The sequence below is a fragment of the Podarcis vaucheri genome, assembly GCF_965113315.1.
Source record: "Podarcis vaucheri genome assembly, chromosome: 7".
Taxonomy (NCBI): domain Eukaryota; kingdom Metazoa; phylum Chordata; class Lepidosauria; order Squamata; family Lacertidae; genus Podarcis; species Podarcis vaucheri.
The window spans coordinates 92,511,249-92,539,030 of record NC_138765.1 but is presented as its reverse complement, the minus strand read 5'-3'; the positions used below and the strand labels follow the sequence as shown (position 1 = coordinate 92,539,030).

At 44.0% G+C, this 27,782-nt stretch overlaps 2 protein-coding genes across 7 annotated transcripts in view; one reads left to right on the top strand and one right to left on the bottom strand.

Annotated features, from left to right (window-relative positions):
- KANSL3 (KAT8 regulatory NSL complex subunit 3) overlaps positions 1–12,046 on the bottom strand; it is a 31,383-nt gene extending 19,337 nt beyond the window's left edge. The window contains exons 1-12 of one of the 6 annotated variants that reach the window (XM_082229858.1): positions 11,605–12,046; positions 10,646–10,930; positions 9,600–9,770; positions 8,573–8,663; positions 8,130–8,315; positions 6,139–6,270; positions 5,382–5,498; positions 4,157–4,258; positions 3,938–4,009; positions 1,626–1,700; positions 1,218–1,375; positions 388–451 (exon numbers count right to left, since the gene is read on the bottom strand). In XM_082229858.1, the coding sequence (XP_082085984.1) occupies positions 388–451; positions 1,218–1,375; positions 1,626–1,700; positions 3,938–4,009; positions 4,157–4,258; positions 5,382–5,498; positions 6,139–6,270; positions 8,130–8,315; positions 8,573–8,663; positions 9,600–9,770; positions 10,646–10,863 (1,386 nt within the window). In that variant the 5' untranslated portion in view covers positions 10,864–10,930; positions 11,605–12,046. Of the gene's footprint in view, positions 1–387; positions 452–1,217; positions 1,376–1,625; positions 1,701–3,937; positions 4,010–4,156; positions 4,259–5,381; positions 5,499–6,138; positions 6,271–8,129; positions 8,316–8,572; positions 8,664–9,599; positions 9,771–10,645; positions 10,931–11,600 lie in introns of all 6 variants that reach the window. The other 5 variants (XM_082229855.1, XM_082229856.1, XM_082229853.1 and 2 more) reach the window with 5 other exon arrangements.
- A 572-nt stretch (positions 12,047–12,618) lies between these two features.
- DUSP11 (dual specificity phosphatase 11) lies at positions 12,619–27,592 on the top strand. Its single transcript, XM_082230377.1, has 10 exons — positions 12,619–12,812; positions 15,101–15,176; positions 17,142–17,273; positions 18,380–18,503; positions 19,059–19,119; positions 20,883–20,929; positions 21,923–21,998; positions 23,883–24,008; positions 24,805–24,849; positions 25,774–27,592. The coding sequence occupies exons 1-10, from the start codon at positions 12,634–12,636 to the stop codon at positions 26,027–26,029; spliced, it is 1,122 nt and encodes a 373-aa protein (XP_082086503.1). The 5' UTR covers positions 12,619–12,633; the 3' UTR covers positions 26,030–27,592.
- The last annotated feature ends 190 nt before the right edge of the window (positions 27,593–27,782 follow it).

Genomic DNA, 27,782 nt, shown 5'->3' with positions numbered 1-27,782 from the left:
CAATGAGTCTACTCTGAATAGGACTGAGTTGAATAAAATCATAGGATTGTCAAGCTGGAAGGTACCCTCAAGGGTCACCCAGTCCAACCCCCTGCAATGCAAGAATCCCTGGCAGACGGCCATCAAATCTGTTTAAAAATGGAGGAGAGTCCACCACCTTCCAAGGTAGCCCATTCCACTGTTGAAACCACCCTCCATGTTTTGGACCACAGCTCCCATCAGTCCCAGTACCATATGGCAGTACTGGCTGCAGCTGATGGGAGCCATAGTCCAAACATCTGGATGACCTCAGGTTAGGGTTGGCTTTTTGCCAAAATTATTTAGCACAGAGACGTGATTAGGACCTCATAATTTATGTCATGTACTTGAGTAGGGAGATCTGTTTACCTGTATACACCTGTCCACCATGCTCTGAGTCAGGCCGTCTGATTTCTTTTTGGCTTTGCTAATCCTATTATTAAGAAAAACAGAAAATCTGTCAAAGCACACACTTCCTTTTATTTCCTTCTCCTTCCCAATTCACAGTCAGAAAGCTGATAGTAGCAGATGACCCCTGAAGGTCAATGTGGTATTACCGATGTTTTTGTCAACTTTGGACAAACTTACCTGCTCTGGATTTCTATGGAATCAAGGCTGACTTGACTTAACTGACTAGAAGCGACACTTGCTTTTCACCAAATACAAACACCAAGAACGGGCTGAAAAAGTTTCCCCAGACCCACTCTAAGAACATTAAGAACCTGCTGGATCAGAGCACTGGCCCACCTAGTCCAGCCTCCTGTTCTCACAGGGGCTACCCAGATCCCCGAGGGAAACCCGCAAGCAGCACTGGAGCACAAGCGCATTCTCCCCATTTTGGGTTTCCAGGAACTCCAACTATGGAGGCAGAACATAGCCATCGTAGCTAGTAGCAACCAACAGCCCACTCCTCCATTAATTTGTCTAATCCACTTTTAAGGCCATCCAGGTAGGTGGCCATCACTGACTCCTTGGAGGGGGGAGCAAGTTCCAGAGGTTTTATTCATTATTTATTTGTTTAACAAAATTGATACACTGCTTGATTGTAAAAAAACAAACTTCAAAGTGGTTTAAAACCTCTAAGCAGGAAGCAGTTTTAACTTTGCAGGTCAACATACAGTATCCCTACCAAGGTTCTTTTTTTAACAAAGAACCTCATGGCCTGGATCTAACAATAAACCCGCCCTGGCTGAACACACCTCAGGTTATCATCAGCTCCTCCAACCACGACTAGGCTGTTCTCAGCTCGAAGCTTCTCCCGGAAATCTTCCATGGCTTCACTATTGCACTGAAGGGAGTTCTGACCAATCACAAAAAGAACTGGAGTCTTCATGTCCAGAAGTGGGTCATCAACGTCCTGTTGCGCAAAACAGCACATCTCTTAGTTTTAGAAGTGATAAGGAGGGTACACTTTGCTGCTGCTGCTGCTGCGCAGAATGCAAGAGCAGCCTTCATATCTGCTACATATTTTTAAAGTAGAGAACCAACATGCAAAGCATTCCTGGTATGTTGTTGGTAATGTAGCCAGAAAGCAATCCACTCCTCACGCCATGCTGTAAAACCAGTTTATTAGCTGACAATTTCAAATTTAGCAATTTCATGCTTACCCCTCTGGGCCCATCCACAGTTAAGAGAGGGAACCCAAGACACACAACAGCACTGACATCCTCCATCACTGAAACCTAGACATGGAAACAAAGGGGTCACATTTCTATAACTACTACAGGATATGTTTAGCCTGGTAAATAAAAAACTGAGAGGAGATATGATAGCCATCTTCAAATATCTCAAGGGGTTGCCACATGAGCTTGTTTTCTCCTGCTCTGGAGGGTATTACCCAAACCAATGGCTTCAAGAACTTTCTGAGGGCAAGAGCTGTTCAACAGTGGAAGAGCCTCCCTCGGAAGGTGGTGGACTCTCCTTCCCTGGAAGTGTTTAAGCAGAGGTTGGATGGCCACCTGCCATGTATGAACTAGTTGAGATTCCTGCATCACAGGGGGTTGGACTAGATGACCCTCGGGGTCCAAACCAAGTCTACAATTCTATTACTCTAGGACTATGTAGCTCAACTGGCAATCCATGTCCAGTAGTCAGGAAAGATGATTCTGTGGCTAATCTGTTACAGTTGTACAGTGGTGCCTCGCGAGATAAAAAGAATCCGTTCTGTGATTCTCTTCGTCTAGTGGTTTTTTCATCTTGCGAAGCAAGCCCATTGACGGATTAGCGGATTAGCGCTATTAGCGGCTTATCTGCTGTTCGGATCAGCTGATAAGCGGCTTAGCGGCTTAGAAAAAGGGGGAACTCGCAAGACATTGTCGTCTTGCGAAGCAAGCCCATAGGAAATTCGTTTTGCGAAGCACCTCCAAAACGGAAAACTCTTTCATCTAGCGAGTTTTCTGTCTTGCGAGGCATTCGTCTTGCGGGGCACCACTGTATTTGCTTTTCAAGTACAACAAAGAGTAAAACCAGACTTTTCCTTCCTAATGCATGTGCTCACTCTTTCCAAAATGAAGTCAGTACAGTACACTTAGAATCTTTAAGGCCCCTATATCTTCACTATTCATTTAAAGCACTGTCATGCCCCCAAAGAACCCTGTGAACGGTGGTTTGTTAAGGATGCTGAGAGTTGTTAGGAGACCCCTATTCTCTTCACAGAGCTGCAATTCTCAGAGTGGTTTAACAGTTAGTTCCTCTTCCAAGAAACCCTGGAAGTGTAGCTTGCATCGTTAGAGGAGCTTGCTTAGACTAACACTGCTTTCCCAAATCTGATGCTCTCCAGATGTTTTGAGCTGCATCCAAGGGTACTAAAGGAGCTTGTGTAATCTCAAGAGCCTTTGTCTATGATCTTTGAGAATTCATGGAGAACAGGTGACGTCCCTGCAGACTGGAAGCAGGTAATTGTTGTCCCCATCTTCAAAAAGGGGAGGGGGAAGGAGACAGAGGTAATTACTGACCAGTGAGCTTGACACTGATGTTAGAATCCCTGCTCTGTGATTGCAGTCATGGGATTTTTGTCTATCACATGACGGTGTATGTTTTGACTCCACAAAGTGGGACGTGATGGAGACAGGATGTTTGTGTTACTGTGTTCCGTGAAGTGGGACTCTTGTCCTTTTTCCCCCTCTTTGCTGTCTGATGCTAGAGAGAGAGGGAGCCATGTTGTAGTGCTCCATGTGTGTTTATTTTTTTAATGTATTTTTATTAAAGATTTTCTTAATTTACAAAGGTATGTGCAATGTCTCTCTCTCTCTTATTTTTCCCCCATGTAACTTTTTTTTTTTTTTTACAAATCAGTTTCATTTGTTGAGACATTAGGAAGAATAGGGGGAAAGGGGAGGGAAAGATGAGCGGGGTCGGGGTCAGGTGGTGATGTTTCTATTTTACTTAATATATGTGGGGTTTTGTGTCAGCTCCGTGTGTGTTTATATGTAAATAAAGTAATTAGCCAAAATGCTGAGTTGCTGAGGTGTGTTACGCAAACTGCGAACACTCTGCGGATCCCTAAGCATGCCGGTGTCTGTTGGCATCGGTCGCTGTGATGTTTGGGCTGAAGAAAGCTTTTGAAGCTCCCGAACGAACAACCAGGAGGGAGAGAACATGCCAGTCGGGCTTGTGTCTCTGCCAGGGTCCTACTCGAGTGTAGGACAATCTCCTGACAATCAATACCCTTCCAACTCTACAATTCTGATCCTACGAGGATTCTCATCAGGCCCCGCTAGGAAAACCAAGCTGCGCTGCCTGGGGCTGATGTGTGCTGTTGTCCTAAGCAGCTGGAGGATATCAGGTTGAGGAAAGTTGGGGAGCAGAATACTTTCAGGTCCTATGCTTTGTATTTTATTCTGCATGTACCACACTGATGCGATTTCCTGCAGTAAACTAGTACAGTAATACTGGAGGTATAGACAAGAGAGCGACATACATGACAGGCCACCAGAGCTCCTGTGTTCCAGCCAATGAGGATTACTGGTTTGTGAGAGAAATGGTTGTGGATCTGGAAAAGAAAGGGAAGACGGGAAATTCAAAAGTTAAGTAATTTCCAAACTGGAAGCCACACATACCCAAGTGAAAAGTTTTGGATTTATAGAAGCTTGAAGGAAGTTCAACACTACTACTTGGATTTAGCTACTCCTGTACCCACCTCCATAACTTTGCCTCTCACAGCACCGATCATGTGCTCCAGGCATTGCAACACTCCAACACCACTGCCGTTATTCATTAAATGGGTAGCAACAGGGATCACCTGCAAGACAAGCAAAGACAAGCAGATTAAACAGCAATTCCATCACCGTCCAAGTTATATTGCAACCAAAAGTTACATCTGTGAATTTTATTGGAGGGGAAAAAGACAAAGATCTGGGACTCTGCAAACTGTTGAGTTTGTAAATATCTGGAGTGTCTTACTCCACCTCAATATGGTTCTAGCTTTTTATATGGTGTTGGGCTGAATCCCCCCAACCATACCAGACATTTTTTGCCTGATGTGGGATTATAAATACCCTACAGAACTGTGGGATTGGAAGAGACTCTAAAAGTCAGCTAGTTCAACCCCCTGCAATGCAGGAACCACAGCTAAAGAATCCATGACAGATTGGCCAGCCAACCTCTGCTTAAAAACCTCCACCACCTTCTTAGGAAGCCCAGTCCACTGTCAAAAGAGTTCTTACCATCAGAAAGTTATTCCCAATGTTAAGTCAGAATTTTCTTTCTTGTCATTTGAAGCCATTGCTTTGGATGCTACCCTCTGGAGCAGCAGAAAACAAGCTTGCTCCATCTTCCATGTGACAGTGGCAGCCCTTGAGATATTTGAAGATGACTATCTCCTCTCAGTCTTCTCTTTTGCAGGCTAAACATGCCAACCCCCTCAACTGCTTCTCATCAGGCTTGGTTTCCAGGCTCTTTATCTTCTGGGCCATCACCTTCTACACATTCCAGCTTTTCACTATCCTTCTCAGACTGTGGTGCCCAGAACTGGGCATAGTATTCAAGGCGGGGTCTTACTAAGGCAGATTAGAGTGGTACTATTACTTCCCTTGTTCTGGATACTATACTTCTGTTGACGCAGCCTAGAATTGCATTAGCATTTTTTGCTGCTGCATCACACTGTTGACATGAAGCCCAGAAGTGTCCCCCATTCACCTGTTACCTGCCCAGGGTATTTCCCAGTACTTCCACTTTCATGTGTGCCTGATCTCCCTCTCCTGCAAATGGTTATTCTACACTTGTTTTCCATCTAAATCCAATCCAAGAAAGGAATGCGAGTCTACAGGAGTCTGTGGGGTCCCTGCAACTGCACTGAAGGCGGGGAGGGAGGGGACATAGCTTGCTGTAGGAGAATGAGAACAGGGTGGTGAAGAGACACAAACCTTTCCCAAGCAAGAGAGTTGTGACTGCCAGAATCGATGCCGCCGAGAAGTGGGAAACATTGAATTGGAGGGTCCAGAAGATGCCAACAGGATGAGGGGAGAACCAGGCAACTTGCTCTTGGGAAAACAAACAAATCCAAGAGGTAAAAAAAAAGCTGCTTCTCAAAGAGGCTCCAGCCCCTTCAACAACCACGTCTCCAAACACAGTTGCTCTGCTGAGATACAGTTTAAGTCTTGACAACCAAAGCTGTCTTCAGTCAAGGGAAGACATTCTGTACTGCCTTTGGGATTTTAAAACCACCAGCCTTTTCCCAATTTAGCAGCTAAATATATCTGCTGCCCTCCCCCAACTGACTGATTCAGAGGGGAACAAGCAATGGCCTTTTTAAACCTCAATTTTTATCTCTGTTATCTGCTAGCTCCCAGCCACCCCCATTTCCACGTGTCTGTTCTCTTCCTTCTCCTGGCAAAAGCCCACTGCAACAGAGTGCTTTCTCAGCTAGTCTCATTATCTAAGCCAAGGTTTGGCTTAATGTGTTGTCTGAACTTTGTATTGTGGCTATAGCTCTCTCCTCGCTAACCACAAGCTATAGCCAAGAATAAGGACCAGGGAGGAACAAAGTGGCTGATAGATGCATTCCGGGAGCTGGCATGTTTGCATGTGAACCTGCTCTTAAAATAAAAATGAAAAACAGCAGCAGCACAGAAATAAAACCCAGGACCCCCTCCTCTTCCTGATGGCCCACAAAACACTTACTGGTTTGTTATGTGAAAGGACACCTATGGCTGGATCCCATGGTCGCTTCAGCAAGAGGGAGAGGGCCTCAGCTCCTGCCGCTCCTGTCTTTGCAGTCGAGGACAACAGCATCCGATCGATGAGGATGGGAATCTGAAACACATCGATAAGCATGTGATGGAACTCCAGAACACAGACATTCACTCTGCATAGTGACAGGAAGACATTGGGACTCTATAGCTGGTTCACTATTATTAGTACATCAATGGTTAAGGGCTGCCAAATAGGGGTGGGGGATGACGACTAGAGACCTCCTGAAGCAAAAAGGCTCTCTAGCTTCCACTTCCCTTATAAAGGATAACAGCTGAGAGATTTATACATGAGTAGCTTATACATGAGTATTACTCCCAAACAAACACACACAGAAATTCAAACCTACAGTATCTTAAAGGAGAGATTTGTGTTCGCTCTTTTCCTAGCACTTAAGTAGCATTAACCTGAAAGGTCAGCATTGATTTATAAATAGAATTATATGGAATTCAAATTGTGGTATAGTATGATCACGACTTGCATGGGGGTTACGTTTCACAGACGAAGTGTACATGCAAAAATGTGCATACTCAAACCACACTCTTGGAACGTCCCCCATGGAACCATGCTTGGCTTCCAAGCTCTCTACTTTGCTTACCAGGCTCTGGAATGCTTAAGTGGGAACTCGGACAGTCCCAAGACATCTTATGAAAGCATCCTAGAGTCCAGTAAGCAAGGCTTCTTTTTGTGCCAGGTTTTCTGTGCAATTAATTTGTGGGATTTCAACCTACTGCCTTTCAACCACACAAGGCTGAAATTATGCAGATGAATTGCATACACAATGCAGTCGTACCGTACAATAAAACACAATATGTAAGAAATAAAAGCAATAAAAGCAGTGTTTCAAAACCAGGCAACATCTAGCACAGCACATTACAATAGCCCCAACAAACAGAAAAAGGATAAAGTGGTCCACTAAGACCTTCAGAAAATGTCAAGTGGTTGACCACCGGTATAAAGTTTATGGCATGTAATGCCTTAAGAGAAAATATTATGAAAATGATTTACAGGTGGTACATGACCCTAGTCAAGCTTGCAAAGATCTATCATCTGCCCGATAATAAATGTTGGAAATGTAAAGAATCTGAAGGTACTTTCTTCCACCTTTGGTGGACGTGCCCAAGGATAAAGGCTTTCTGGGAAATGATATATAATGAAATGAAAAAGGTACTTAAATGTACTTTCCCTAAGAAACCAGAGGCCATTCTCTTGGGCATTGTCGGCCAAGTGGTGCCAAAGAAAGATAGAACTTTTTTTATGTATGCCACAACAGCAGCAAATATACTCATCGCAAAGTATTGGAAGACACAAGATTTACCCACTCTGGAAGAATGGCAGATGAAGGTGATAGACTACATGGGACTGGCGGAAATGACCGGCAGAATCCGTGACCAGGGGAAAGAGACGGTGGACGAAGACTGGGAGAAATTTAAAATTTATCTCAAGAAACATTGTAAAATTAATGAATGTTAAAATGTTGAGGTTTTTGAAAAAAAAGGGGATTACAGCTGTAAAAGATTAAGTAAAGGAAAAGAATAAGGGAAAATCTGATAAAATCAAGGGGTAGGATTTGCTGAAACGAATTTGGAAATTGGGATGCAGAAAGGGGAGGTATGGGGAAGTCGGTGAAGTAAGGTTTAAGAAAAAAGGATTTGAAATTATACATGTTTGTTTATGTGTTTGTTTGTTTCTATTGTGTAATGTTTGTGTTTATAAAAACTGTGAAAAACCAATAAAAATTTTATATAAAAAAAAAATGTCAAGTGGTTGGGAGGGGGAGTTTGGGAACTGCTGGTTTACAAGGAAAAGAAGTGGCACCTTCTTTTAAGTAGAATGCTTTGCCTAAAGAAGAAACAGGGAAAGAAGGATTAAAAAGTGTATGGGGGGGGGGACCCCTTCCCCAACACATCATGTTCACTCACCTTTCCTTTAAGAGTCTGCAGGGCATCTAGGTAAGCAGCCAGCATAGGCAAACTAAGGGTTTCCACCAGCGTCGAGTGAAGCCACTGGATCAGCTTGGTATCCCAGCTGATGCTTGCCAAAGCCTGACGGACGCGCCGGGCACATTTGTCCACTGCTATCCTCCTGAGCACCGGTTCGTTGCAAGCCTGTTGGAAAACAGAGGAGAAGGACCCAAAGTGAGGTTGCATAACAAAGTGTGCTGACCGCAGAACAAAGCAGCAGTGACAAAGCCTGGAGTTACATTGCCTATTTCTCAGATGTCAAAGTAGAGATGAGACCTTCCCGACTTCATGGGACAAAACACAAAGGTACAAAGGGCACCACACATTTAATAAAAACGGGCAACCTGTCAGAGGGACTAGAAGCTCAGAAGAGGGGGGAGCAAGAGCAATGCTATTCTTACCCCTTCATTGGCTAACCGGGCCAGCCTGTCGGACTGTAAAGCTTTGAGGATTTTATTGAACAGCTTATTCTGGGCTATTGTCCAGCCAGATCTGCAAAGGAAAAAATCAAGTTAGCAGTTCACCTTCAAGGTCAGCCTGAGGGCAGAATTCTCACATGCAAATCATGGGCAGAACCACAAGCAAAAGTAGGTGGAGCAGTTCACACAAATATGACTTTTGTAGAAAAGGACAGTTTCTAGATACATTTGAACACACCTCTCTGTTCTCAATCTGGGCAGTCAAAACACATTATGAGAGTTCAAAAAGACATTTCAGCCAGGCAAAAGCCACCAAGGAGGTTATGCAGTAGGGCAGTGAGGGTGTGGCCTGGGGGAGTCCCAAGGGCCAGCTAGAGAGGCTTGGAGGGCCACCTTCAGCCCCCAGAGCCTGAAGTTCCTCACCCCTGCTCCTGTTAAACAAAACTGCAGCTGGAGACACCCAAAGAGTACTGATTGTGGCCTAGATCAGATGGAAGAGGAAACCATGGTTTGATGCTACAAGAATGGGCAATTGTGAGCCCTGGACTCACCCACTCCCCTGAATTCTCTCCTCTTTTACCTGCCAAAAATGGAGATCAGAAGCCTGTGTTCTTAAACTAACCAGAGTTTCCTGTGGCATGTCTATAACTACAGTTGGCAAGAATAAGCCGGGACTGAACCACTATCTAAATAAGTCACAGTTTTCATTCATTGATGTGATATCCAGGCAGGAAATCATCCTGTATGAAGCAGTTGCAAGTTAACCACAAAAACGTTTGGCAAACACACATGCACTCTCCCAAGGCCCACTGCTAACCCAAAATGTCTACACACACCTTGCAACAATGATCTGCATTCACTACCCAAGGATTTTGGAATTAAAGCCGACTTGCAGAACCCTGAACACTGCCTAGTCCCAAATTATCTCCAGGCTCAAAAAGCGAAAAAAAGGAAATGGCACCACCAAAGCATAAAACAATCTTCTCTCCACTCCCCAATTTATTATTACCTGTTCATATGCTCCTCCCAGTCATCAGGTGGAGGTGGCGTATCAGTGTCTGTGCGGGCAAATATCACATGGCGCTCACACTCATTCATCACAGTGCGGGCTTTCTGGTTGTCGTAGAGTGGCACAGGTGTGGGGGTCACTGTTTCCACATCAATGGGAACATCTGCCTCACTGAAAGCAGACAAGGACATGTCATGGAACAGAGCAATCAGCCTCCGTTTCCCACCCCATAAAAGCTATACGTACCTGCAATACAAAGGACCACATTGAGCAAAAAGGGAGCTCTGGATAAATGGGTAAGCTGGGGTAAATGGGAAGCTGAATCAGAACAAAGGTCCTGGCTAGCTCAGCTTTGTCTACATTGGTTGACAGTGGATCTCCAGGATTTCAGACGGGGAGTCTTCCCCAGCACTCCCTGGAGATGATGCCTGAGGGGGTTATTTCTTGCCATGGGTGGCCCTTCCCATTTCACCTGAGGCAAAAGAGTTAGGTGCTGCCCTGTGCCTGCTATGCACCCCCTTTACCATCTCTACCAAAGCCTTGCTTAGCAACGTTATGCAGCTGTGGCTTCCAGCGAAATCTCACTAGAACTCAGAAGCTGCCGCAGCTGCTTCTCCTCGCTTCTTCAGTGGCAAGGCAGGTCTGCCCACGGAGGAGCCCCTTGGATTCTGCTACCTAAGGCAGCTGCTTCAGTCTACCTCATGAATGGGCCAGCCCTGTGCCTGGGCCCTTCGGCAGGCAAAAGCCGGCATTCTACTACAGTTGTACCTTGGAAGTCAAACTGAATCTGTTCCGGAAGTCCGTTCGACTTCCAAAACATTCGAAACCCAAATCATGGCTTCTGATTGGCTGCAGGAAGTTCCTGAGTTCCTGCAGGAAGTTCCCATCTCCTGGTTCAGCATAAGTGTTGGTGCCACTGCTCAACCTTTCAGCTCAGTTTGAAAGAAGCACATGCAAATCCTCAGAAGAAGGGTGGCAAATAAAGCAATTACAGATACCTGCACACAAAATATCCCTAGTAACTCTCACATAAAAGTAAAACTCACATGGCGTTGCTATCTTGGTGTCTCTTGGGAGTGACGAACAGCAGGCGAGTGGGACGGGCATTGCTGGCATCGGGGTGGGCGCTCCATGGCTTGGCATAGCTGTGGTCCAGGAAGACCAGGTCTAGTTCTCTCTCATGGACCGACAGCTGAAAAAGCAGAGAGGTCCCCATCCTCCGTGCCGAGGTTTGGAAGTCTCGCTCAGTGCCTCGGTAAGACATGTCTAGGTCGTATGTCTCTGCCACTAGCACTGGCACAATAAACTCTTACGGCTCCACATTCTTGCTGCTAGAGAAGGATAAAGAAAGAGTAAACAGTGTGAAATAATCTGCTTCTTACCCGTGTTAAGCACATGTTCAGCCATCAAATGAAAACAACAATGTGCATACAGAGGCAATGCCCCCATTTTGCTCACTTACTCCAATCAAGTCATTATCCAGGACCTATGAATCAGGCACAAAAATCAACACAAACAATACACCATAAAACTGATGCAATAAAAAAAGCCAACCACATGCAGAGTTTTGTGTGTATCTGTTTATGTGCATATTTCTAGGGAGGGAGTCCGTGGCTTTCACCTGATTCTCCAAGGGGCCTGTGCCCAGACCAAGTTAAGAACCACTGGGTTAAAGTATGACCCAGGTTAAAATCTCTGATTATTCTCGAAGTTCAGTGGATGATATGGGACCAGTAATTTGCTTTCAGCCTAACCTACCTCAGAGGGTTGTACCTAAAAATTATAGGATCACCCCGCCGCTCTCTCCAACCTCTGACCAAGGCCGCTGTAGCAGCTCAGAAACAGCCGAGAAGCGCACCCAAGTTCGAAGAGCAGCAGCATAAAGAGCCCCTGAGCATGTACAAAGCGCCCAGAGAGACTTCTGCCCCCCCATCCGTCAGAAATGAGCGCTTGATATCAGAACCTCTTTCTGGACCCAGAGAAGGAGCAGCTATTCCTCACCCACCTCCGGCCAGAGAAAAAAGGCAAGGGGGCTCAACGCCGGACCGAAACCCCAGAACCTCTCGCCAGAATCCAGCCAGGGCAGGCCTCAGGCCTCGGGCGCACTTGCGCATGCGCGGCGCTCTCCGGAGCCGCCCGTGGCTTTGGAAGGGGAGGGAGAGAAGGAAAACCCGGCCGGCGGATCCCGCGCTGAGTCCGGGGAAGCCTCCCTTTGGTCGGGATGACGATTCCCGGCACCTGGAACGCGCACAGCTCGGGAGGCCTCTTAGCCCCGCTGGTGAAGAAGGGACTGGGATTTGCAGGCGCCAGGGATTTACATGCAACCGTTGCTGGTGGTTTTGTGCAGGAGATCCCTGCAGACAAGCAAAAGGCATGAATCATAGAAGGGTCGAGTTGGAAGAAACCCCGAGGGTCCCAACCCCCCGCAATCCAGGAATTTAAGCATGCATGGCGGGTGGCCACCCAGCCTCTTCTTAAAAACCTCCCAGGAAGGCAAGTCCGCCACATGCCGAGGGAGTCCTTTCTACTGTCCAACAGAAAGCTCTTCCTGGTGTTTAGTCGGAATCGCCTTTCTTGTAACTTGAAGCCATTGGTCCAGGTCGAGCCTCCGGAGCAGGAGCAAGCAAGCAGGTCCCCTCTTCATGTGGCGGTCCTCGAGATATTTGAAGTTCTCCCCTCAGCCTTTTGCAGGCTGAACATGCCACCTCCCTCCATTAGTCTTCCTCACGGTTTCCAAACGCCGCCGGAGAAAGCGGGCTCGCTGCTTTAGTCCTCCTCCCCCTGCTTTCCCTCTCGGCCTGACTCGGGACCCCCTTCCCAGATGAGCCGAGTTCGAGAGGAAGGTGATTCTCGAAGCCAAATAACACCAGGGAGGGGGAAAGCGACGTTTCGTCTCTGTCCTGCGCAAGAGCACCATTCACACATTGATGCTCCCGTCGGAGAGGGAAAGGCGCAGTTCTCCTAACCAGCCTGCAGGGGCCGCTGCTGGGGGCGGGCGTCGGGCGGGGGACACCCTTCTCGACGGCCCGCGGGGATGACGTCATTCGAGCGCCGGGGCTCGTCGATGCTTTTCGTGCCGGGCGTGGGAACCGGAAGTGCTGCAGGAGCAATTGCAGCTTCCCGGCCCGGTAGCGGGTGGCTCGGCGTGGAGAGCGAAACCTTTGGGGGCCTCAGAGCCATGGGGAAGAAGAGTAAGAACGGAGTCCCGGACAGGTGAGCGGTACCTGCCTCGCCCGGGGTGGACGGGGAGCCCCGGACAGGCCCTCCCGCGCCCCGTTGTAGTGAGGCGCTGGAGCTGGTGTGAGAACCTCTCCGTCTTGGTCAGCCCCTCGCGTGGGAGGCTCGTGGGAGCTTGTATGTATGTATGTATGCCTTTTATATACCGCTCTTCATCCGAGGCATAGCTGTCAACTTACAGATTTGAAAATAAGGACCAGCAGCCTCGAAAATAAGGGATCAGCAGCCAAGATAAGGGATCAACAATTACTTTTATAAAATACATATTTTGTTGTGTGGAAATGGCTTTAGATACCTATTAGGTCCATAAATTACCATATAGCATATACAAAAAAACAGCAACAATTTGTTGTTGACAAAGCAAGGTGGACATAGAAGGGCCCCATTACCTTCAGAAGCTTATTTAAGGGACATCATCAATAAGGGACAGCAGCGGGACATGGCACTGGAATAAGGGACTGTCCCGCCAAATAAGGGACGCTTGCCAGCTATGATCCGAGGATGACAGGGTGGTTTACAACACAAAAACACATAACAAAACAAGGAACATAACACGAAACAAAACCAATAACTCCCCCCCCATACACAATATAAAAGGCCATAGATTGTTTAATTAGCCAAAGGCCAGGAAGTAGAGGAATGTTTTCTGCATCACGTATGGCCTTTGGACCATATACAGTGGTATCTCGGGTTATATACGCTTCAGGTTACAGACGCTTCCGCTAACCCAGAAATAGTACCTCGGGTTACAAACTTTACTTCGGGATAAGAACAGAAATCGTGCTCCGGCGGCGTGACAGCAGCAGGAGGCCCCATTAGCTAAAGTGGTGCTTCAGGTTAAGAACAGTTTCAGGTTAAGAACGGACCTGCAGAACGAATTAAGTTCTTAACCCGAGGTACCACTGTATATGGCAGGAGTCAACCATTTCTCCCAACAGTAGCAGGGTGCCCCTATCCTGCCCATAAAGTTTCATTGTCACTTGACCATAAAGGTAAAGGGACCCCTGACCATTAGGTCCAGTCGCGGACGACTCTGGAGTTGTGCGTTCATCATGCTCTGTAGAACAAGGGAGCTGGCATTTGTCCACAGACAGCTTCCAGGTCATGTGGCCAGCATGACTAAGCCGCTTCTGGCGAACCAGAACAGTGCATGGAAACGCTGTTTACCTGTTTATCTACTTGCACTTTGATGTGCTTTCGAACTGCTAGGTTGGCAGGAGCTGGGAGCGAGCAACGGGAGCTCACCCTGTCGCGGGAATTCGAACCAATGACCTGCTGATCGCCAAGCCCTAGGCTCTGTGGTTTAACCCACAGCGCCACCCGCCACCCATACTGGGCACCTAAAAATAAAAATTTAAAACAAGAACTTGGTGTTTCCAACGGGAATTTTGCAAATGCTGACTGTATGTAGGTACAGTGGTACCTCAGTTTACAAACTTAATCCGTTCAGGAAGTCCTTTCTTAAACCAAAACCGTTCTTAAACCGAAGTGTGCTTTCCCTAATGAGGCCTCCCACTGCTGGTGCCCTTCCACCATTCGGATTCTGTTCTTAGACCGAGGTAAAGTTTGCAAACTGGGACACTACTTCCGGTTTTGCGTTGTTCGTATACTGAATCGTTCGTAAACAGGACTGTTCTTAAACCGAGGTACCACAGTACTTGAAATCCAATATTTCTAACAGTGCCATAATGCCATTTCATTCAATCACACCCCAAAGCAGCCACATGATGATTCCTTTAAAAAGTTTTTTTTAATGTTAGTAATTAGGAAAAGTATTGCTTTCATAGGGGTATGTTGTTGTTATTTTTATTATTAATTAAATTTATATACTGCCCATCATCTGAAGATCCCAGGGCGGTTGACAGTATAAAAACACGAAAACACATAGCCTACTGTGTTTTGCTCTGGACCACACCAGTGAGCCTTGTCATCTGGGCAGCCCAGGACCTGCATACAGGGCAATCCTCATTTTGCACAGGGGTTCCAGTTTTTGAGGGTCAAGCCTGCATTATCCCTCCTCCCATCCTAGGCTGTATTTTATGGTTGTCTTACAGTGGAATAGATTGGGATCTAGCTTTTGCGTGTATAGCTGTTGTTTAGATGCTGTTAGTGTGAATGGTGTTTTAATGTTACCAAAAAAGGCAAATCCCTGTGCTGAACAGAGATCTTCTCCTGTTGAATTGTGTCTGCTTTCTCCGTCATATTTATGCAGAAGTAGTAAATTTCATTTCACTTCACTTTTAAGTGTAAGCTTTCTCTTCTAGATGGACTCATTACATACCTCTTGGAAAGAGAATACCTGGAACACGCTTTATAGCTTTTAAAGTTCCACTTAAGAAGGTAGGTATGGCATGCAGTTTTTTGGGGGGTGGCTCTATGTGTTATGTAAATGTAAGGTTGCTCTTGGTCTGTTTGCATTGTGCTTTAGTCCAAATTCCAGAGCTCATGTTTTCATCTGAGCAAAGTTCAGTGTATAGCAGTGGTTCCCAGATATTTTTGGGCCACTATTCCCTTAGTTCCATAAACATCTGCAGTGCCCCCTAGCCTATAAAAATCAGTATTCAGGCCAGAGGTTTGCACAACCCACCAAGGAAAATAGGAACACAATAAATTTCAAGACAGTAACAATTAATTACACATTTATTCAGAATCAATTAAAACTATTTAGTTTAATAAATTCATCAGAATTGATTAACTTGATCCAGTGATAGTTTGATATAGGCTTGGCATATGTCCAGATTTCCGCGGACATATCTGGAATAGTGCAGTTGGCAGCAGTGTTTGGGTGGAAATCAATAAAAATGTCCAGGAAAATCCAGACGTATGGCAGCCCATGTCAGCAGTGCTGTTTTTGCTATTTATCCATAAAAATAGCTCCAACCACTTTGCCTCCCCCCCCAAAAAAAAAATTGCCAAAAGAACTCAACAACTTTTCTGTCCGGATTTTCACTGTTCGAAATATGGCAAGCCTATTTTGATGGTACAGTGGTACCTTGCAAGACGAATGCCTCGCAAGACAAAAAACACGCAAGACGAAAGAGTTTTCCATTTTTTGAGTCGTTCCGCAAGACGAATTTCCCTATGGGCTTGCGAGTTTGTTTCCTTTTTCTTAAAGCCGCTAAGCCGTTAATAGCTGCTAAGCCGCTAATAGCCGCTAAGCTGCTAATAGCTGTGCTTCGCAAGACGAAAAAAACGCAAGACGAAGAGACTCGCGGAATGGATTAATTTCGTCTTGCGAGGCACCACTGTAATTCACACCTCCTTTGCTCCCTTGATTCCCCCTTGCCTCTTAGCTCCACCTTACGTAATAACTGCAACCCCAGGTGTACAACTGGCTACTTTGGGAACCTCCAGTGCAGGGGTAGGCAACCTAAGGCCCGTGGGCCAGATGCGGCCCAATCGCCTTCTCAATCCAGCCCATGGACAGTCCGGGAATCAGCGTGTTTTTACATGAGTAGAATGTTTCCTTTTATTTAAAATGCATCTCTGGGTTATTTGTGGGGCATAGGAATTCGTGTCGTGCCCCCCCCGCCCCCAAATATATAGTCCGGCCCACCACATGGTCTGAGGGACAGTGGACCGGCCCACGGCTGAAAAAAGGTTGCTGACCCCTGCGACTAGTATATAGGGTAATTGTATCTAAGGTTCTCTTCATAATAGTCTAATTTAGCTTATCTAGCCTTTCCAGTTCCCAGCTGCAAGGATAAACATCCCAGTTCTTCTTCTTGTTGTTGTTTGGTCATTTAGTTGTGTCCGACTCTTCATGACCCCCTGGACCAGAGCACGCCAGGCACTCCTGTCTTCCACTGCCTCCTGCAGTTTGGTCAAACTCGAAGCTTTGGTAGCTTCGAGAACACTGTCCACCCTTCTCGTCCTCAGTCGTGTCCTTCTCCTTGTGCCCTCAATCTATCCCAGTTCTTATGACTGACCTAAAACTGTAAAAAACAAAAAACACACACATAAAAACACCAGGTCACAAGATATTATGATTACCATTATTTCTGGTAATTTTAGTCCAGTTTAAGATTTTGAGTGTCTTAGACTGCTGAAATAGCTTTAATACTATGTGTGGTAAACTTAAGCAATACAAGACTATCCAAATACAGTTGTACTCTCCTTTGGATGCTTGTCAGGGGGTCTAGATGCAGCATCCAGTGAAGTAGTTCCATTTGTGCAAGGATTTCTGCCTGTGCAATGGAAATTTCATTGTGCAAACTGAAATCCTTGTGCTACTATGTTAGACACTACCCTTAGAGTTTAACAGCAACCTATAACTGTTGGTTGAATACTCTACTTTCTTTTCAGACTTTTGATTGGAAACTTGCTCCACATGAACGGTTTTCTCCATTAGACCTTATTAATCAGGTTACAGAACAGAAAGAACAACTTGGCTTGGTCATTGACTTAACATACACCACCCGCTATTATGAGCCAGAGGTAAGTTCAGTTTCCCAAACTTCTGTGAAAGGGGTAGATACTGTCTTAGGTAGCTTTCTCAATGTGGGATTGATTGTTAGCACTAGAATCTTGTTTGCTGAAAATTTGTTCTGCTAAGAACTGAAACTTTGAAGAAATGGATTAAAGTTCCTTTTCAGCATGCAGTAGCTATAAGCAGTGCCATGTGGACTTATTAAAATGTAGTGTGTATTTAGGAGCTCAGATGTCAAGTAGATATGACACTCTGGGGGGTTTCTTGTCAAGATGAGTGGAAATATTCCTCTGATTTTCATTCCTCGGCAAACAACATCACAACAGGCTGAGTTTTCTCCTGAAAAGAGGGGTGGGGTTTATAATAAATCGTAGCCATAGCTGTTTTCTAGGAAGCTATAAAAAGCAAGTTGGTTTTGGTTATATTTGTATGATACGGTCATGTGAACAGCTAACTTATAGGCTATAGGAGTATCATGTGACTTTACATCATGGTCTCCAGACCTGCAAGAACACTGCATGATCCAGTAACTGACCTATAGAAGATGGTGGTTGGCTTTAAGGCAGGTGTGGCAAACTTGCAGCCCATGGACAAAATTTGGTTTACTGCACTGTTTGCCCAAAACCACACCTGCCTATCCCACACCTGATGTCATACGCAACATCCTGCAGAAAGGAGAATCAAGTTCAGTTCTGGTTGGTCACAATCTCACCTCACCCCTGTGGGTTAACTTTCACATCTGGGTTAATCACCCACCTGTCAAAGTTGGCCCATGAGGTAGGGAATGATAAAGATATGACCTACTGGGCCAAAAAGATTCTTTGCCCTGCTTTAGGGTAGTAGGCAGGGCTACAGAAGGATTATTAAAAAAAAAAAATCCTTTTGTGACCCAGGGAGAATTTCTAACTGGTTTGCTGGCTTGAGTATTCAGTCAGACTAGGTGAGTGAGGGGATTCCATTCTGAGCTGCCTGGGAAGAAAGTGAGTGCTGAAAGTATGGAGATGTGTGCTGCAATTTTTAAAAATACTCTCTGCATTTAAACCCGGGAATAGTCCTGTGTGGTTGCCTTGTTTGGTGTACATTGCAACTATTTGTGTTTCATATGTTCTTGCAGGAGCTCCAAGGCACGACGCAGTACTGCAAAATTGTAACTGTTGGCCATGAAGTACCAAATAATGAGACAGTGTTTGAATTTAAAAGTGCTGTTAAAAAGTTCCTGATGGAGAATCAACATAATGGTGAGCATGATCTCATGGGTTGAAACTGGATTTATCTGAGACAGCAGAGCAGTTTTGAAGGTAGCCATTAGCGATTGTGTGGCATGTCTTTTTTATTTTAGTTGGATAGATGCTTTAGCTGTTGGCTGGCTGAACCATGCCATGGTGGAAATGTACATGGTGGAAACAGGCATGTACCTGTCCCCACCGGCTTGCAGTTTAAAGGTGGATATTGGGGAAGGGAGGAAGGAGGGGAGAAAACTTGCCAATCTACCATTGGCAGCCAATCTGGAAGCTAAGTTCCTGCTCTTTATGAATGGAAGCACTAGGGTACTCTTTCTAGCTTCTGATGCATGGCAAAACTTTACATGAATTTGCTTTTTCAGAGTTGCTGTGTATAACTGTGTTTGTGCACTGCAGAGTTAGTGTTTTATCTAATACTTGACCATAAATATCATTATCTCCAAACAATTGTGGCGAATGTCAGACAGTACCTGACAAGCAACTTGATGAAGAATAAAGTTGCCTCTGCAACTGAGCCTTTGTTAAACCAGTTTGTGCTTCCAATTTCCCTAGACAAGCTTATTGGAGTTCACTGCACACATGGTTTGAATCGAACTGGTTACCTTGTTTGCAGGTAAGTTGCTCTTGAAACAAATCCAGGTCAGCAGTCTAGTTTGATAGTTGGAACATGTTATAAAAATGAATAATTGAGTATCTGCCACATGGGTTCTTGCTTCAGTGTAAATTCAATAAATCCTCCTGGATAGAAGGGTTCATTTGTTTACATGTTTATATAAAAGGGCTGTCTTCCATGCATTAGTCAATTAAGCTGGTGGGTTGTGACATAACCAAAGATGGGTCATGTCAGCGGTCCGATTATTTCCCTGTAGTTTTAATAGTTTTAAGAAGAGATAAAAGGAGAGACGGCCATAGGGCCCATATTCTATATTTATCAAATTTGCCTAAGTTGCAACTTGGAATTAAAGGTATGTTCTGATTGATTGATTTGATTTATTACGGCCATTGGCCCATATCTAAAACAATACAACAAGATTTATCCATAAACAAACAATTTAAAACAATTCCAAGTTAAAACACCCATATAAAACCAATTTAACTTCAATTAAGTAAACACTATATACAATAAGGTCCCTCTGTGTCAACCGTAATTCAAATATTTCGGGGATATGCGTCTTAGTTCTGGCACTTAAGGTATGTTCTGAGTTTGAAAAGGTTGGAGAAACTGTCCTACATAATTATACTTCTAAGAGTGGGGTGATGTTTTATTTCTTAGTATGGTTTTCTGGATTTAGCCAGGCTGTCACTGTTATCTAACAGGGTTTATCTCAATTTTAGGTTTTTTTTAAGCTGGCCAGGAGACCATGGAGATTTCCCAGCTGACCCCAAAACAAAGATTCAGAATACCCTTCATTCAAACCTTTATTAATACACTCCTTCAAAATAATTATGAGATGGGATTAAACTAACTTTTACTTAGAGTAAACAACAACAACAACAACAACTTATTTATACCCCGCCCATCTGGCTGGGCCTGCCCAGCCACTCTGGGTGGCTTCCAACCAGATATTAAAAGCACAATACAGCATTAAAAATTAAAAACTTCCCTAAACAGGGCTGCCTTCAGATGTCTTTTAAAAGTGAGATAGTAGCTTATTGCCTTGACATCTGATGGGAGGGCGTTCCACACGGCAGGCACCACCACGAAGAAGGCCCTCTGCCTGGTTCCCTGAAATAAATGGCCATGGCTAACTTGGGCTTATTAATTTCAGTGGGTGTAGTCTAGTAAAAGATAATTGACTACAACTCATAGCTTTTACAGCACTTTAAAATAGAACACAGCAGACAGCATGGTGTAGGTTCCTAAGACACTGCTGTCTTTTAATTCTGTTTTGTGTGATGTTTTAACTGTTCCATTATGTGCAGTATTTTGAATGTTGTTGGCTATCCTGAGCTTCCTTTCAAGAGGAACAACAGGTATAAATCTAATGAAATAAGTTTGAATTCTAGAAATCTAGCATCTATAGTTTTAAATCTTAGCATGCTCTAATACCACGCTGTTTGGGTGATCAAACCAACATAGTTGGTGTAAATCTTACAAAAACCCCAGATAGTCTGAAGTGATGATTAATACAACTCGAGTATGTAGGTAGTGCCTCTTACAGGCAGTTCTGGGCCTTTCCCCCTTCTATTATCTGTTGGTCCAAAGTGCAGGGCAGTAATATTAGGTACTAGCATGCTAGTATTTCTAGAGAAATACAGGTTTATTGTTTTTAAAGAAATTACATACAGCCTGTTGCCTTCAAACTTTCTATCATTGACTTCTGTTCTTATGAATGCTCATTTGTCTATAGCTAAAAATCTTGCTGTTCTCTTAAGGTACCTAATTGATGTTGAAGGAATGGATCCAAACATGGCAATAGAATGTAAGCATTGCATCCTTTTTTGTTGAGTTGGGGCATTTGATTGTTTCCCCCACCACACCCCAAAGCTGCCTCATTAACTTCAGGTTGGAAACCGGTTCAGCATAAGTCTGTGTTTAAACTAGAGCTTATGTAGTAGATACCCACAGCTCTCCTCTTGACATTGAGACTTTACTAGAAGGACACATGTAGAATTTATATTGCATTGAGTTAAACAGATATGCTGATAGGGACTGATACACTCTTCCCAAGTTTTCCATAGGTCCCTTCTCATATGACCTGTTTTGTTTCGTTTTTTCCTTGTTTCACTTGAAACGTGAGCATTGTGCCATTAAAAATGGATTGAGAGCTGATGCCATAAGTGAGCTGGAAAGTCAGGTTTCATTTCAGCCACAAACTTTTAAAGTGGCCTTAGGCAGGCCACATTTCTCTCAGTGCATCTGCCCATCTGCATTTTCCAGTCTGTAGTATAGGGATATCTGATTGTTGGATTAATTACAATAATACAGTAGTTCTCAGGCATCCTGCTTTCAGGAAACCATTTCTGAATCCAGTCATCTACCAAGGAACTGGTGTACATTTCTCCCAGAACCTCAACCCTTGGCTGAGGATTCAGGGACATTTTCCTGGGTACATAAGAGTGCTGGCTAGGTCTATTGGGAGTCCCACTGCCCTGAGCAAATCTAGAATACACCTAGAACACAGACCCAGCACTCCATTGCAACTACTATTGATTGTTTCATTGGGGAAATCACTGGACTCCCTGGAATCTGCTTTGAAAGCCACAGCCTTTGTGCATGTGGGAACACTCTTTAAGTATTTGAATATTGGCAAGTAATAGCCTGATGTGGTGCTGCTTATGCTTAAAGTGACTTGATGGGAGGAATGGGGTCTTTTTATAGAAATAACTGTTGCCACCAAATCTTGTGTGTGATTGGGCTTACTTCAAAGTAAATGTGCACAGAATTGCACTGTAAATCTTGTTTTCTCTCTTAGTGTTTAACAGGTGCAGGGGGCACTCAATAGAAAGGAAGAACTACATTGAAGCCCTTAGGGGAGGATCTGGCAGAAGGCAAGTCATTTTTGTGCTCCTCTTGCTTTATTTAAATATTGCTTTTGCTTGGAAGAAGCAGGAATTAGTTGCAGAAAAAGGTTCTGTTGTAGCATCTGCCACTAATTTTTCCATCGGAGTACTTGTTCAGGAAACTACTGGGATTGTAGGACCCTCAGATCAAAAGCCCTACAGGCCCTTGAGTTTGGATCCCTTTGCAAATCAACAATTTCTCTTGTCTTGTGCCACAGACACAGGGCAGGTATTTTAACAGAGGAGTTTAGAAGATAACAGACACAGTGTGCTGCAGGGGAAGTCAAAAAGGACACATTTGTAATGGGCAGAGGAAAGGAGGACACGCCCCTTAAAAACCTTCCCAATCCCAGAAGGCCATACTGAGAATGTCATCTGAAGGCCTTCTAACACAGAGCATTGTTGATGTTTTACTGTCTTTGACATTAGCTATTTTTAGGTACTGTAATCCACCCTGCAGTCTTACGATGAAAGGCAGGATTTTAGTTTTCTAAATAAAGGAAACAGGGTAAAAAGGTAAAGGTAAAGGACCCATGGAGGGTTAAATCCAGTCAGATTCAACTGTGGGGTACAGTGCTCATCTGCACTTTTAGGCCGAGGGAGCTGGCGTTTCTCCACAGACAGCTTTTCCGGGTCATGTGGCCAACATGACTAAACCGCTTCTGGCGAAACAGGACACCATGACATGTGCCAGAGCGCATGGAAACACCATTTACCTTCCCGCAGCAGAGGTACCTATAAATCTACTTGCACAGGCATGCTTTCGAACTGCTGGGTTGGTAGGAGCTGGGACAAAGCTACAGGAGCTCACCCCGTCATGCAGATTCAAACTGCCAACCTTACAATCGGCAAGCCCAAGAGGCTTGGTGGTTTAGACCACAGTGCCACCTGTGTCCCCTAAAGGGGCAGTTGGAAACCTGTTTGAAAGCATTTCTTGTTTCCCCATAACTGTTTTGGAGATCCCTTTTTCATAACTTTACACCACAAATAGCCCTGTGTACTAGTAAAGTCATTTTCTTAAGTACCAATGCTTAAAATAGTCAAATTGACCCTATTCACACAAGCAGTTAAAGTATTCACATGTATGGGAGAACTCTAGGAATTGCAGAAATACAGAAAACATTTAGAAGGCAGAAAGACCTGTATGAGGGGGATAACTCAAAACAACACAGTGAAGACTGAGCATCCTCAGTGGCAGAATGCTGAGTGAGGAATAGAAGTGGAATGGAATATCCTGAATGAAAGCATGTTATTGCTGGCTAGAAGAACACAAGTACTCCACACTGCTACACGTGTTGTAGGTCCCACTTGTAGCTTCACAATTTCCAATGGAAATACCTTAATGGCTATTCCAAAAGTTCTTCCCTCCCCATATGAACTGACTTCATTGTAAGAGGAAGCCAAATGAGACGTCAGCTTGCCAATGTTTCTTCACTGTGATTTTATGTATTTTCATTGTAAACCGCTTCAATATATTTTCTGTGAACTAGCAACCTATAAATAAACAGGACCACAATGACTGCCTCTCCCCATATGAACAGACCCAGACCCTGCAATCATCTGAGTCCCTTCTTCATGGGACCCTTTCTGTGGTGGCTCACCTGACGCCTTCGTCACATATATTTAGGCACCAGGCAAAAATATTCCTCTTCTCCCAAGCCTTTGGCTAATTAAACAAACTGTGGCCTTTTAAACTGTGTGTTTGGGTGTATTGTTTTTGTTTGTTAGTATGATACATATTTTTGTGTTTTTATATTTTATATTTGATCCTTGGTATAAAGGGCGGTATAGACGTTTAATAAATAATAAGAATATACCCCTATGAAAACAATACTTTTCCTAACTACTAACATTAAAAAACACTTTTTAAAGGAATCATCATATGGCTGCTTCAGGACGTGGTTGGATGAAAGGGTACTATGGCCCTGTTGGAAATCCTGCATTTGAAGCAACATACAGTCATCAACATTTGCAGCAGTTCCCCCTGGAAACACCAAGGTCTCATTTTTTGCTTTCTATTTTTTTAAATAATATTTATTACTTTTCCAAAAAATTTAAACACTAAAAAAAAGAAAAAACACATACAATACATTAAACTAACAAAACAATGCAACAACAATAAGATAAATCTAATTTCATTATCCCATCTTTCATTCACTTATTTCCTCGACCTCCTCACACCTCCCTTTTTGTATTCCACTTCTATTAATTATTTCAGCAATTCCTTTTCATCTACCTCTGTTTTCTATCCTATAATTATCTTAACTCATTCTAACCTTATTTTTTCCCCTTTAATACTCTATTAATCTATTTATACTTAATTCCTTATAACATTTCTACTAAAGCCATGTAACTTCATTCCAACATTTTTCTAACATTCATTAATTTTACAATATTTATGTAAATAATCTTTACATTTTTCCCAATCTTCTTCCACCGACTCTTCTCCCTGGTCTGATTCTGCCAGTCATTTCCGCCAATTCCATATAGTCCATCAACTTCATCTGCCATTCTTCTTTCTAGACATCCAGTATGGTCAAGTGAAAATGGAACTTTATGCGTAGAATAGGGACACCCTGCTACTGTTGAGGGAAATGGTTGAATCCTGCCATTTACATGGTTCAAAGGCTACCCTTGACGAGCAGCCATCTCTTCACCTCCTAAGTAATATGGGTTAAAGCCAGGGTTGCCTTGCAGGAATGCGAAAAGCAACTTTGCTCTTAGGCTTAGGCACTTGGGTTTGGGCACTTGAACCATACCGTTCTTGCAGTCTTTCTCATTCTTTCTTTTACAGGCACTTCTCACCAAGGAGAGGAAGGGGTGGACAAAACCCACAGAGGTAAGAAAGTGGGGTTTCCAGGGAACTTCTGAACACATGTTGTGTCTAGTCAAGGGCAGTTCATGTTCTGCAGGACAAAAAATTACATTTCTATCCTCAGAATAAAATGTGCAAATAAAATTGGAATAGGTCAGCTTAATTTGTATAAGCTGTTTCTAAAAGATGGGTTTCCTGGAATATGTATCTACATGAAATGCTGGATTTTGTCCTTGTGTTGCAGAATTTTGGAATGCCCAGAATACACTTAACCTTGCCTAACTTGCTGTCTGGTCTACCTTTCAATTGTTGATGGCAGTGTATCAACTGAACATGATTTTATATCTGCTATGCTAGTTAAAGAAATGCAAAGTACTGCAAGATATGAAAACTGAGCTGCTGCACTAACAGTAGATGCTTTTGGTCTAAATAAAGTAGGCAGGGAGTAATGAATTGGCTCCTTTCCCACAAGCTACAGTACTTTATTTGCACAGGTATAGTTTTCCCTGCGGCAGTTCATGGACAGTTTGGAGGAATGGTTTTGTTCTGGGGTAAAGACATCTGAAATTGATCACTGACAATGAGGAGCTCCTCCCAGCAGCTGGTTCCAGAGGGGGGCCATCTTAGCCTTTTGAACCAAAAGCAACAGTCTTGTGACACCTTTAAGACTAGAAAACTGGCTTTTCTTTCCGCTCAGCATTGGTTGATAAAGCAGCTGCCTGTACCAGACTCAGAATTACAGCTGAAAGCTTGTCTGCTTTAGTGTTGCTCCAATCTCTCTGCCCCGGTGTACTTGCACCCAGCTCAGCTCTCAATACTCTCTCAATAGCCTAAGTTTTAAGCAGCAGACTTAGAAGGCTCCGATTACAGCATGGGTTGGAGTGTTGGCGGTGCAGGCTCTTCAATACCACTTGGCTCTGCTCTGAAATTTGGTGCTTTCTCTTTCAGAAAACCCTATCATACCAATCACAGAAACCTCATCGACTGTTATGACAGTGGTCAGTCTGTTTACCATCCTCAGTACCTCCCTACAGCTGACATCACTCACCAAGGATTGGATTACTCTGTTAGGTCCAGCCAGGGGCTACATTATTCATCTTACCAGCAACAATTGCAAGGACATGCGGGGCCTCATTTTCCAGTGCAGAGTCCTCAATATCCACAGCAACAAGGACAATATAAAATTGTCAGAAGGCACCGTTGAACACTCTGTTGATGGAAACCTAACAGGCAAGGAGGACACAATCTCATACTAATCAACATACCATAAATGAATTATTGCCTCGCGATTTAGCCAGCAGATGAGGCCCAACAGGTTACAGTTATTATTGTTTATTTATTACTCACCTTCACTTTGTGGTTCCAGGGCAGGACCACTTTGTACCACATCACACCAGTGCTGTGTAGCTTTCATTTTGTGATTGCTTACCAGCAAGACGTAGCCATTCCAGCCATTAAATGAATTCATAATTGATAATCGCTTATTGGCTGGTCTCCTGAAATGTCTCTTATTAAAGTCACGTTTGGGAGTTATAAGGCTCCTCAGTGCAGAAGCTGCTTCCACAGATGTTAGCAAACTGACCTCAAAATGTGTGTTAAATAAAGATTACTTTCCCCTGCTGTTGACATGACCCTCCCAAGAGGAAAATGGACTTGGTCCTTTCAAAATGGATTTCTGGCTCATAAATCAGTTCAACTCCAGTTTGCAACCAGATTCAATGAACTAGTTGCTGCTTTCTCCATAACCTGGGAACTCTTCCTATAGTCCTATAGGGATGCTGTCAGTTGCACCAATCATAATGTGTTTTCATATGTAACTGAAGCTGTGTGAGTCTGAACCATGTGCAGTGGTGCCTCGCAAGACGAAATTAATTTGTTCCGCGAGTTTTGTCGTCTTGCGATTTTTTTCGTTTTGCGAAGCACGGTGTCGGCAAAGTTTTGGAAAAGCTTCAAAAATCACCAAAGTCTTCAAAAACCTCAAAAAGGCTACCACACCACGTTCTATGAGTTGCTCCTCAAAGTCAAGTCGCAACTGTATTAACGGTGTTAAGAAAAAGGAAACAAACTTGCAAGACGTTTCCATCTTGCGAAGCAAGCCCATAGGGAAAATCGTCTTGCGAAGTAGCTCAAAAAACAAAAAACCCTTTCGTCTAGCGAGTTTTTTGTCTTGCGAGGCATTCGTCTTGCGAGGTACCACTATAGAACCAGCGCTACCCTATAATGAAACTTACAGTAATCCCTCGTTTTATACATGGGTTTGGTTCCAAGGATCATGTCCAATCACCAACATCATGTATAGGGCGTGATTTTTTTAAAAGCTCTTTGCACACCTAGTAACTCCAAATGGATCTGGCGCAAAAAATGCTTTTAAACTTTCTGCCTTGCTTCAGACTTGAGCTGCCCAATTGACTTGTTGCTGTTTCAACAAGCTCACCTTCAACCATGTTTGGCTGAAATTGTGCCGGTCAAATGTGTGTGAAGTGAGGGGTTACTGTTCCAGGTTTGGGAATTTTCTAATCTTGGGTTTTTGTTTTCTTTTGCCTTCTATTACATAACAGATGTCTCATTTGCATTGATCTATTGGAGTTGATATTTCACATACACTGTATTATTATGCTGTGGGGGTGGAGTATCTGCACCTGATACTACCCTCAAATTTAATTGTCGTGTGCAAATCTTTTGTAAGCTGCAGTGAGAGCCTCTTGGGGCTATGGAGCAGAACATAAATGCTGTATTCTAAATAAATAATAGCTGTATCCTCCATGAATCTGTCTCCTATCAAAGCTAGGGTGGGAGCTACCGCCATCTCTTCTGAAAGTGAATTCCACAGTATTAGTTATGTACTGGATGAAGACATTTCCGGTGCTCATTGTTCAGTGACATTTTGGTTGGTCCTAATGAGGCTGGCCATGGGCCCTGCTTTACAGAGGGCCTTAGTCTGAAGATCTGTCAGAGGA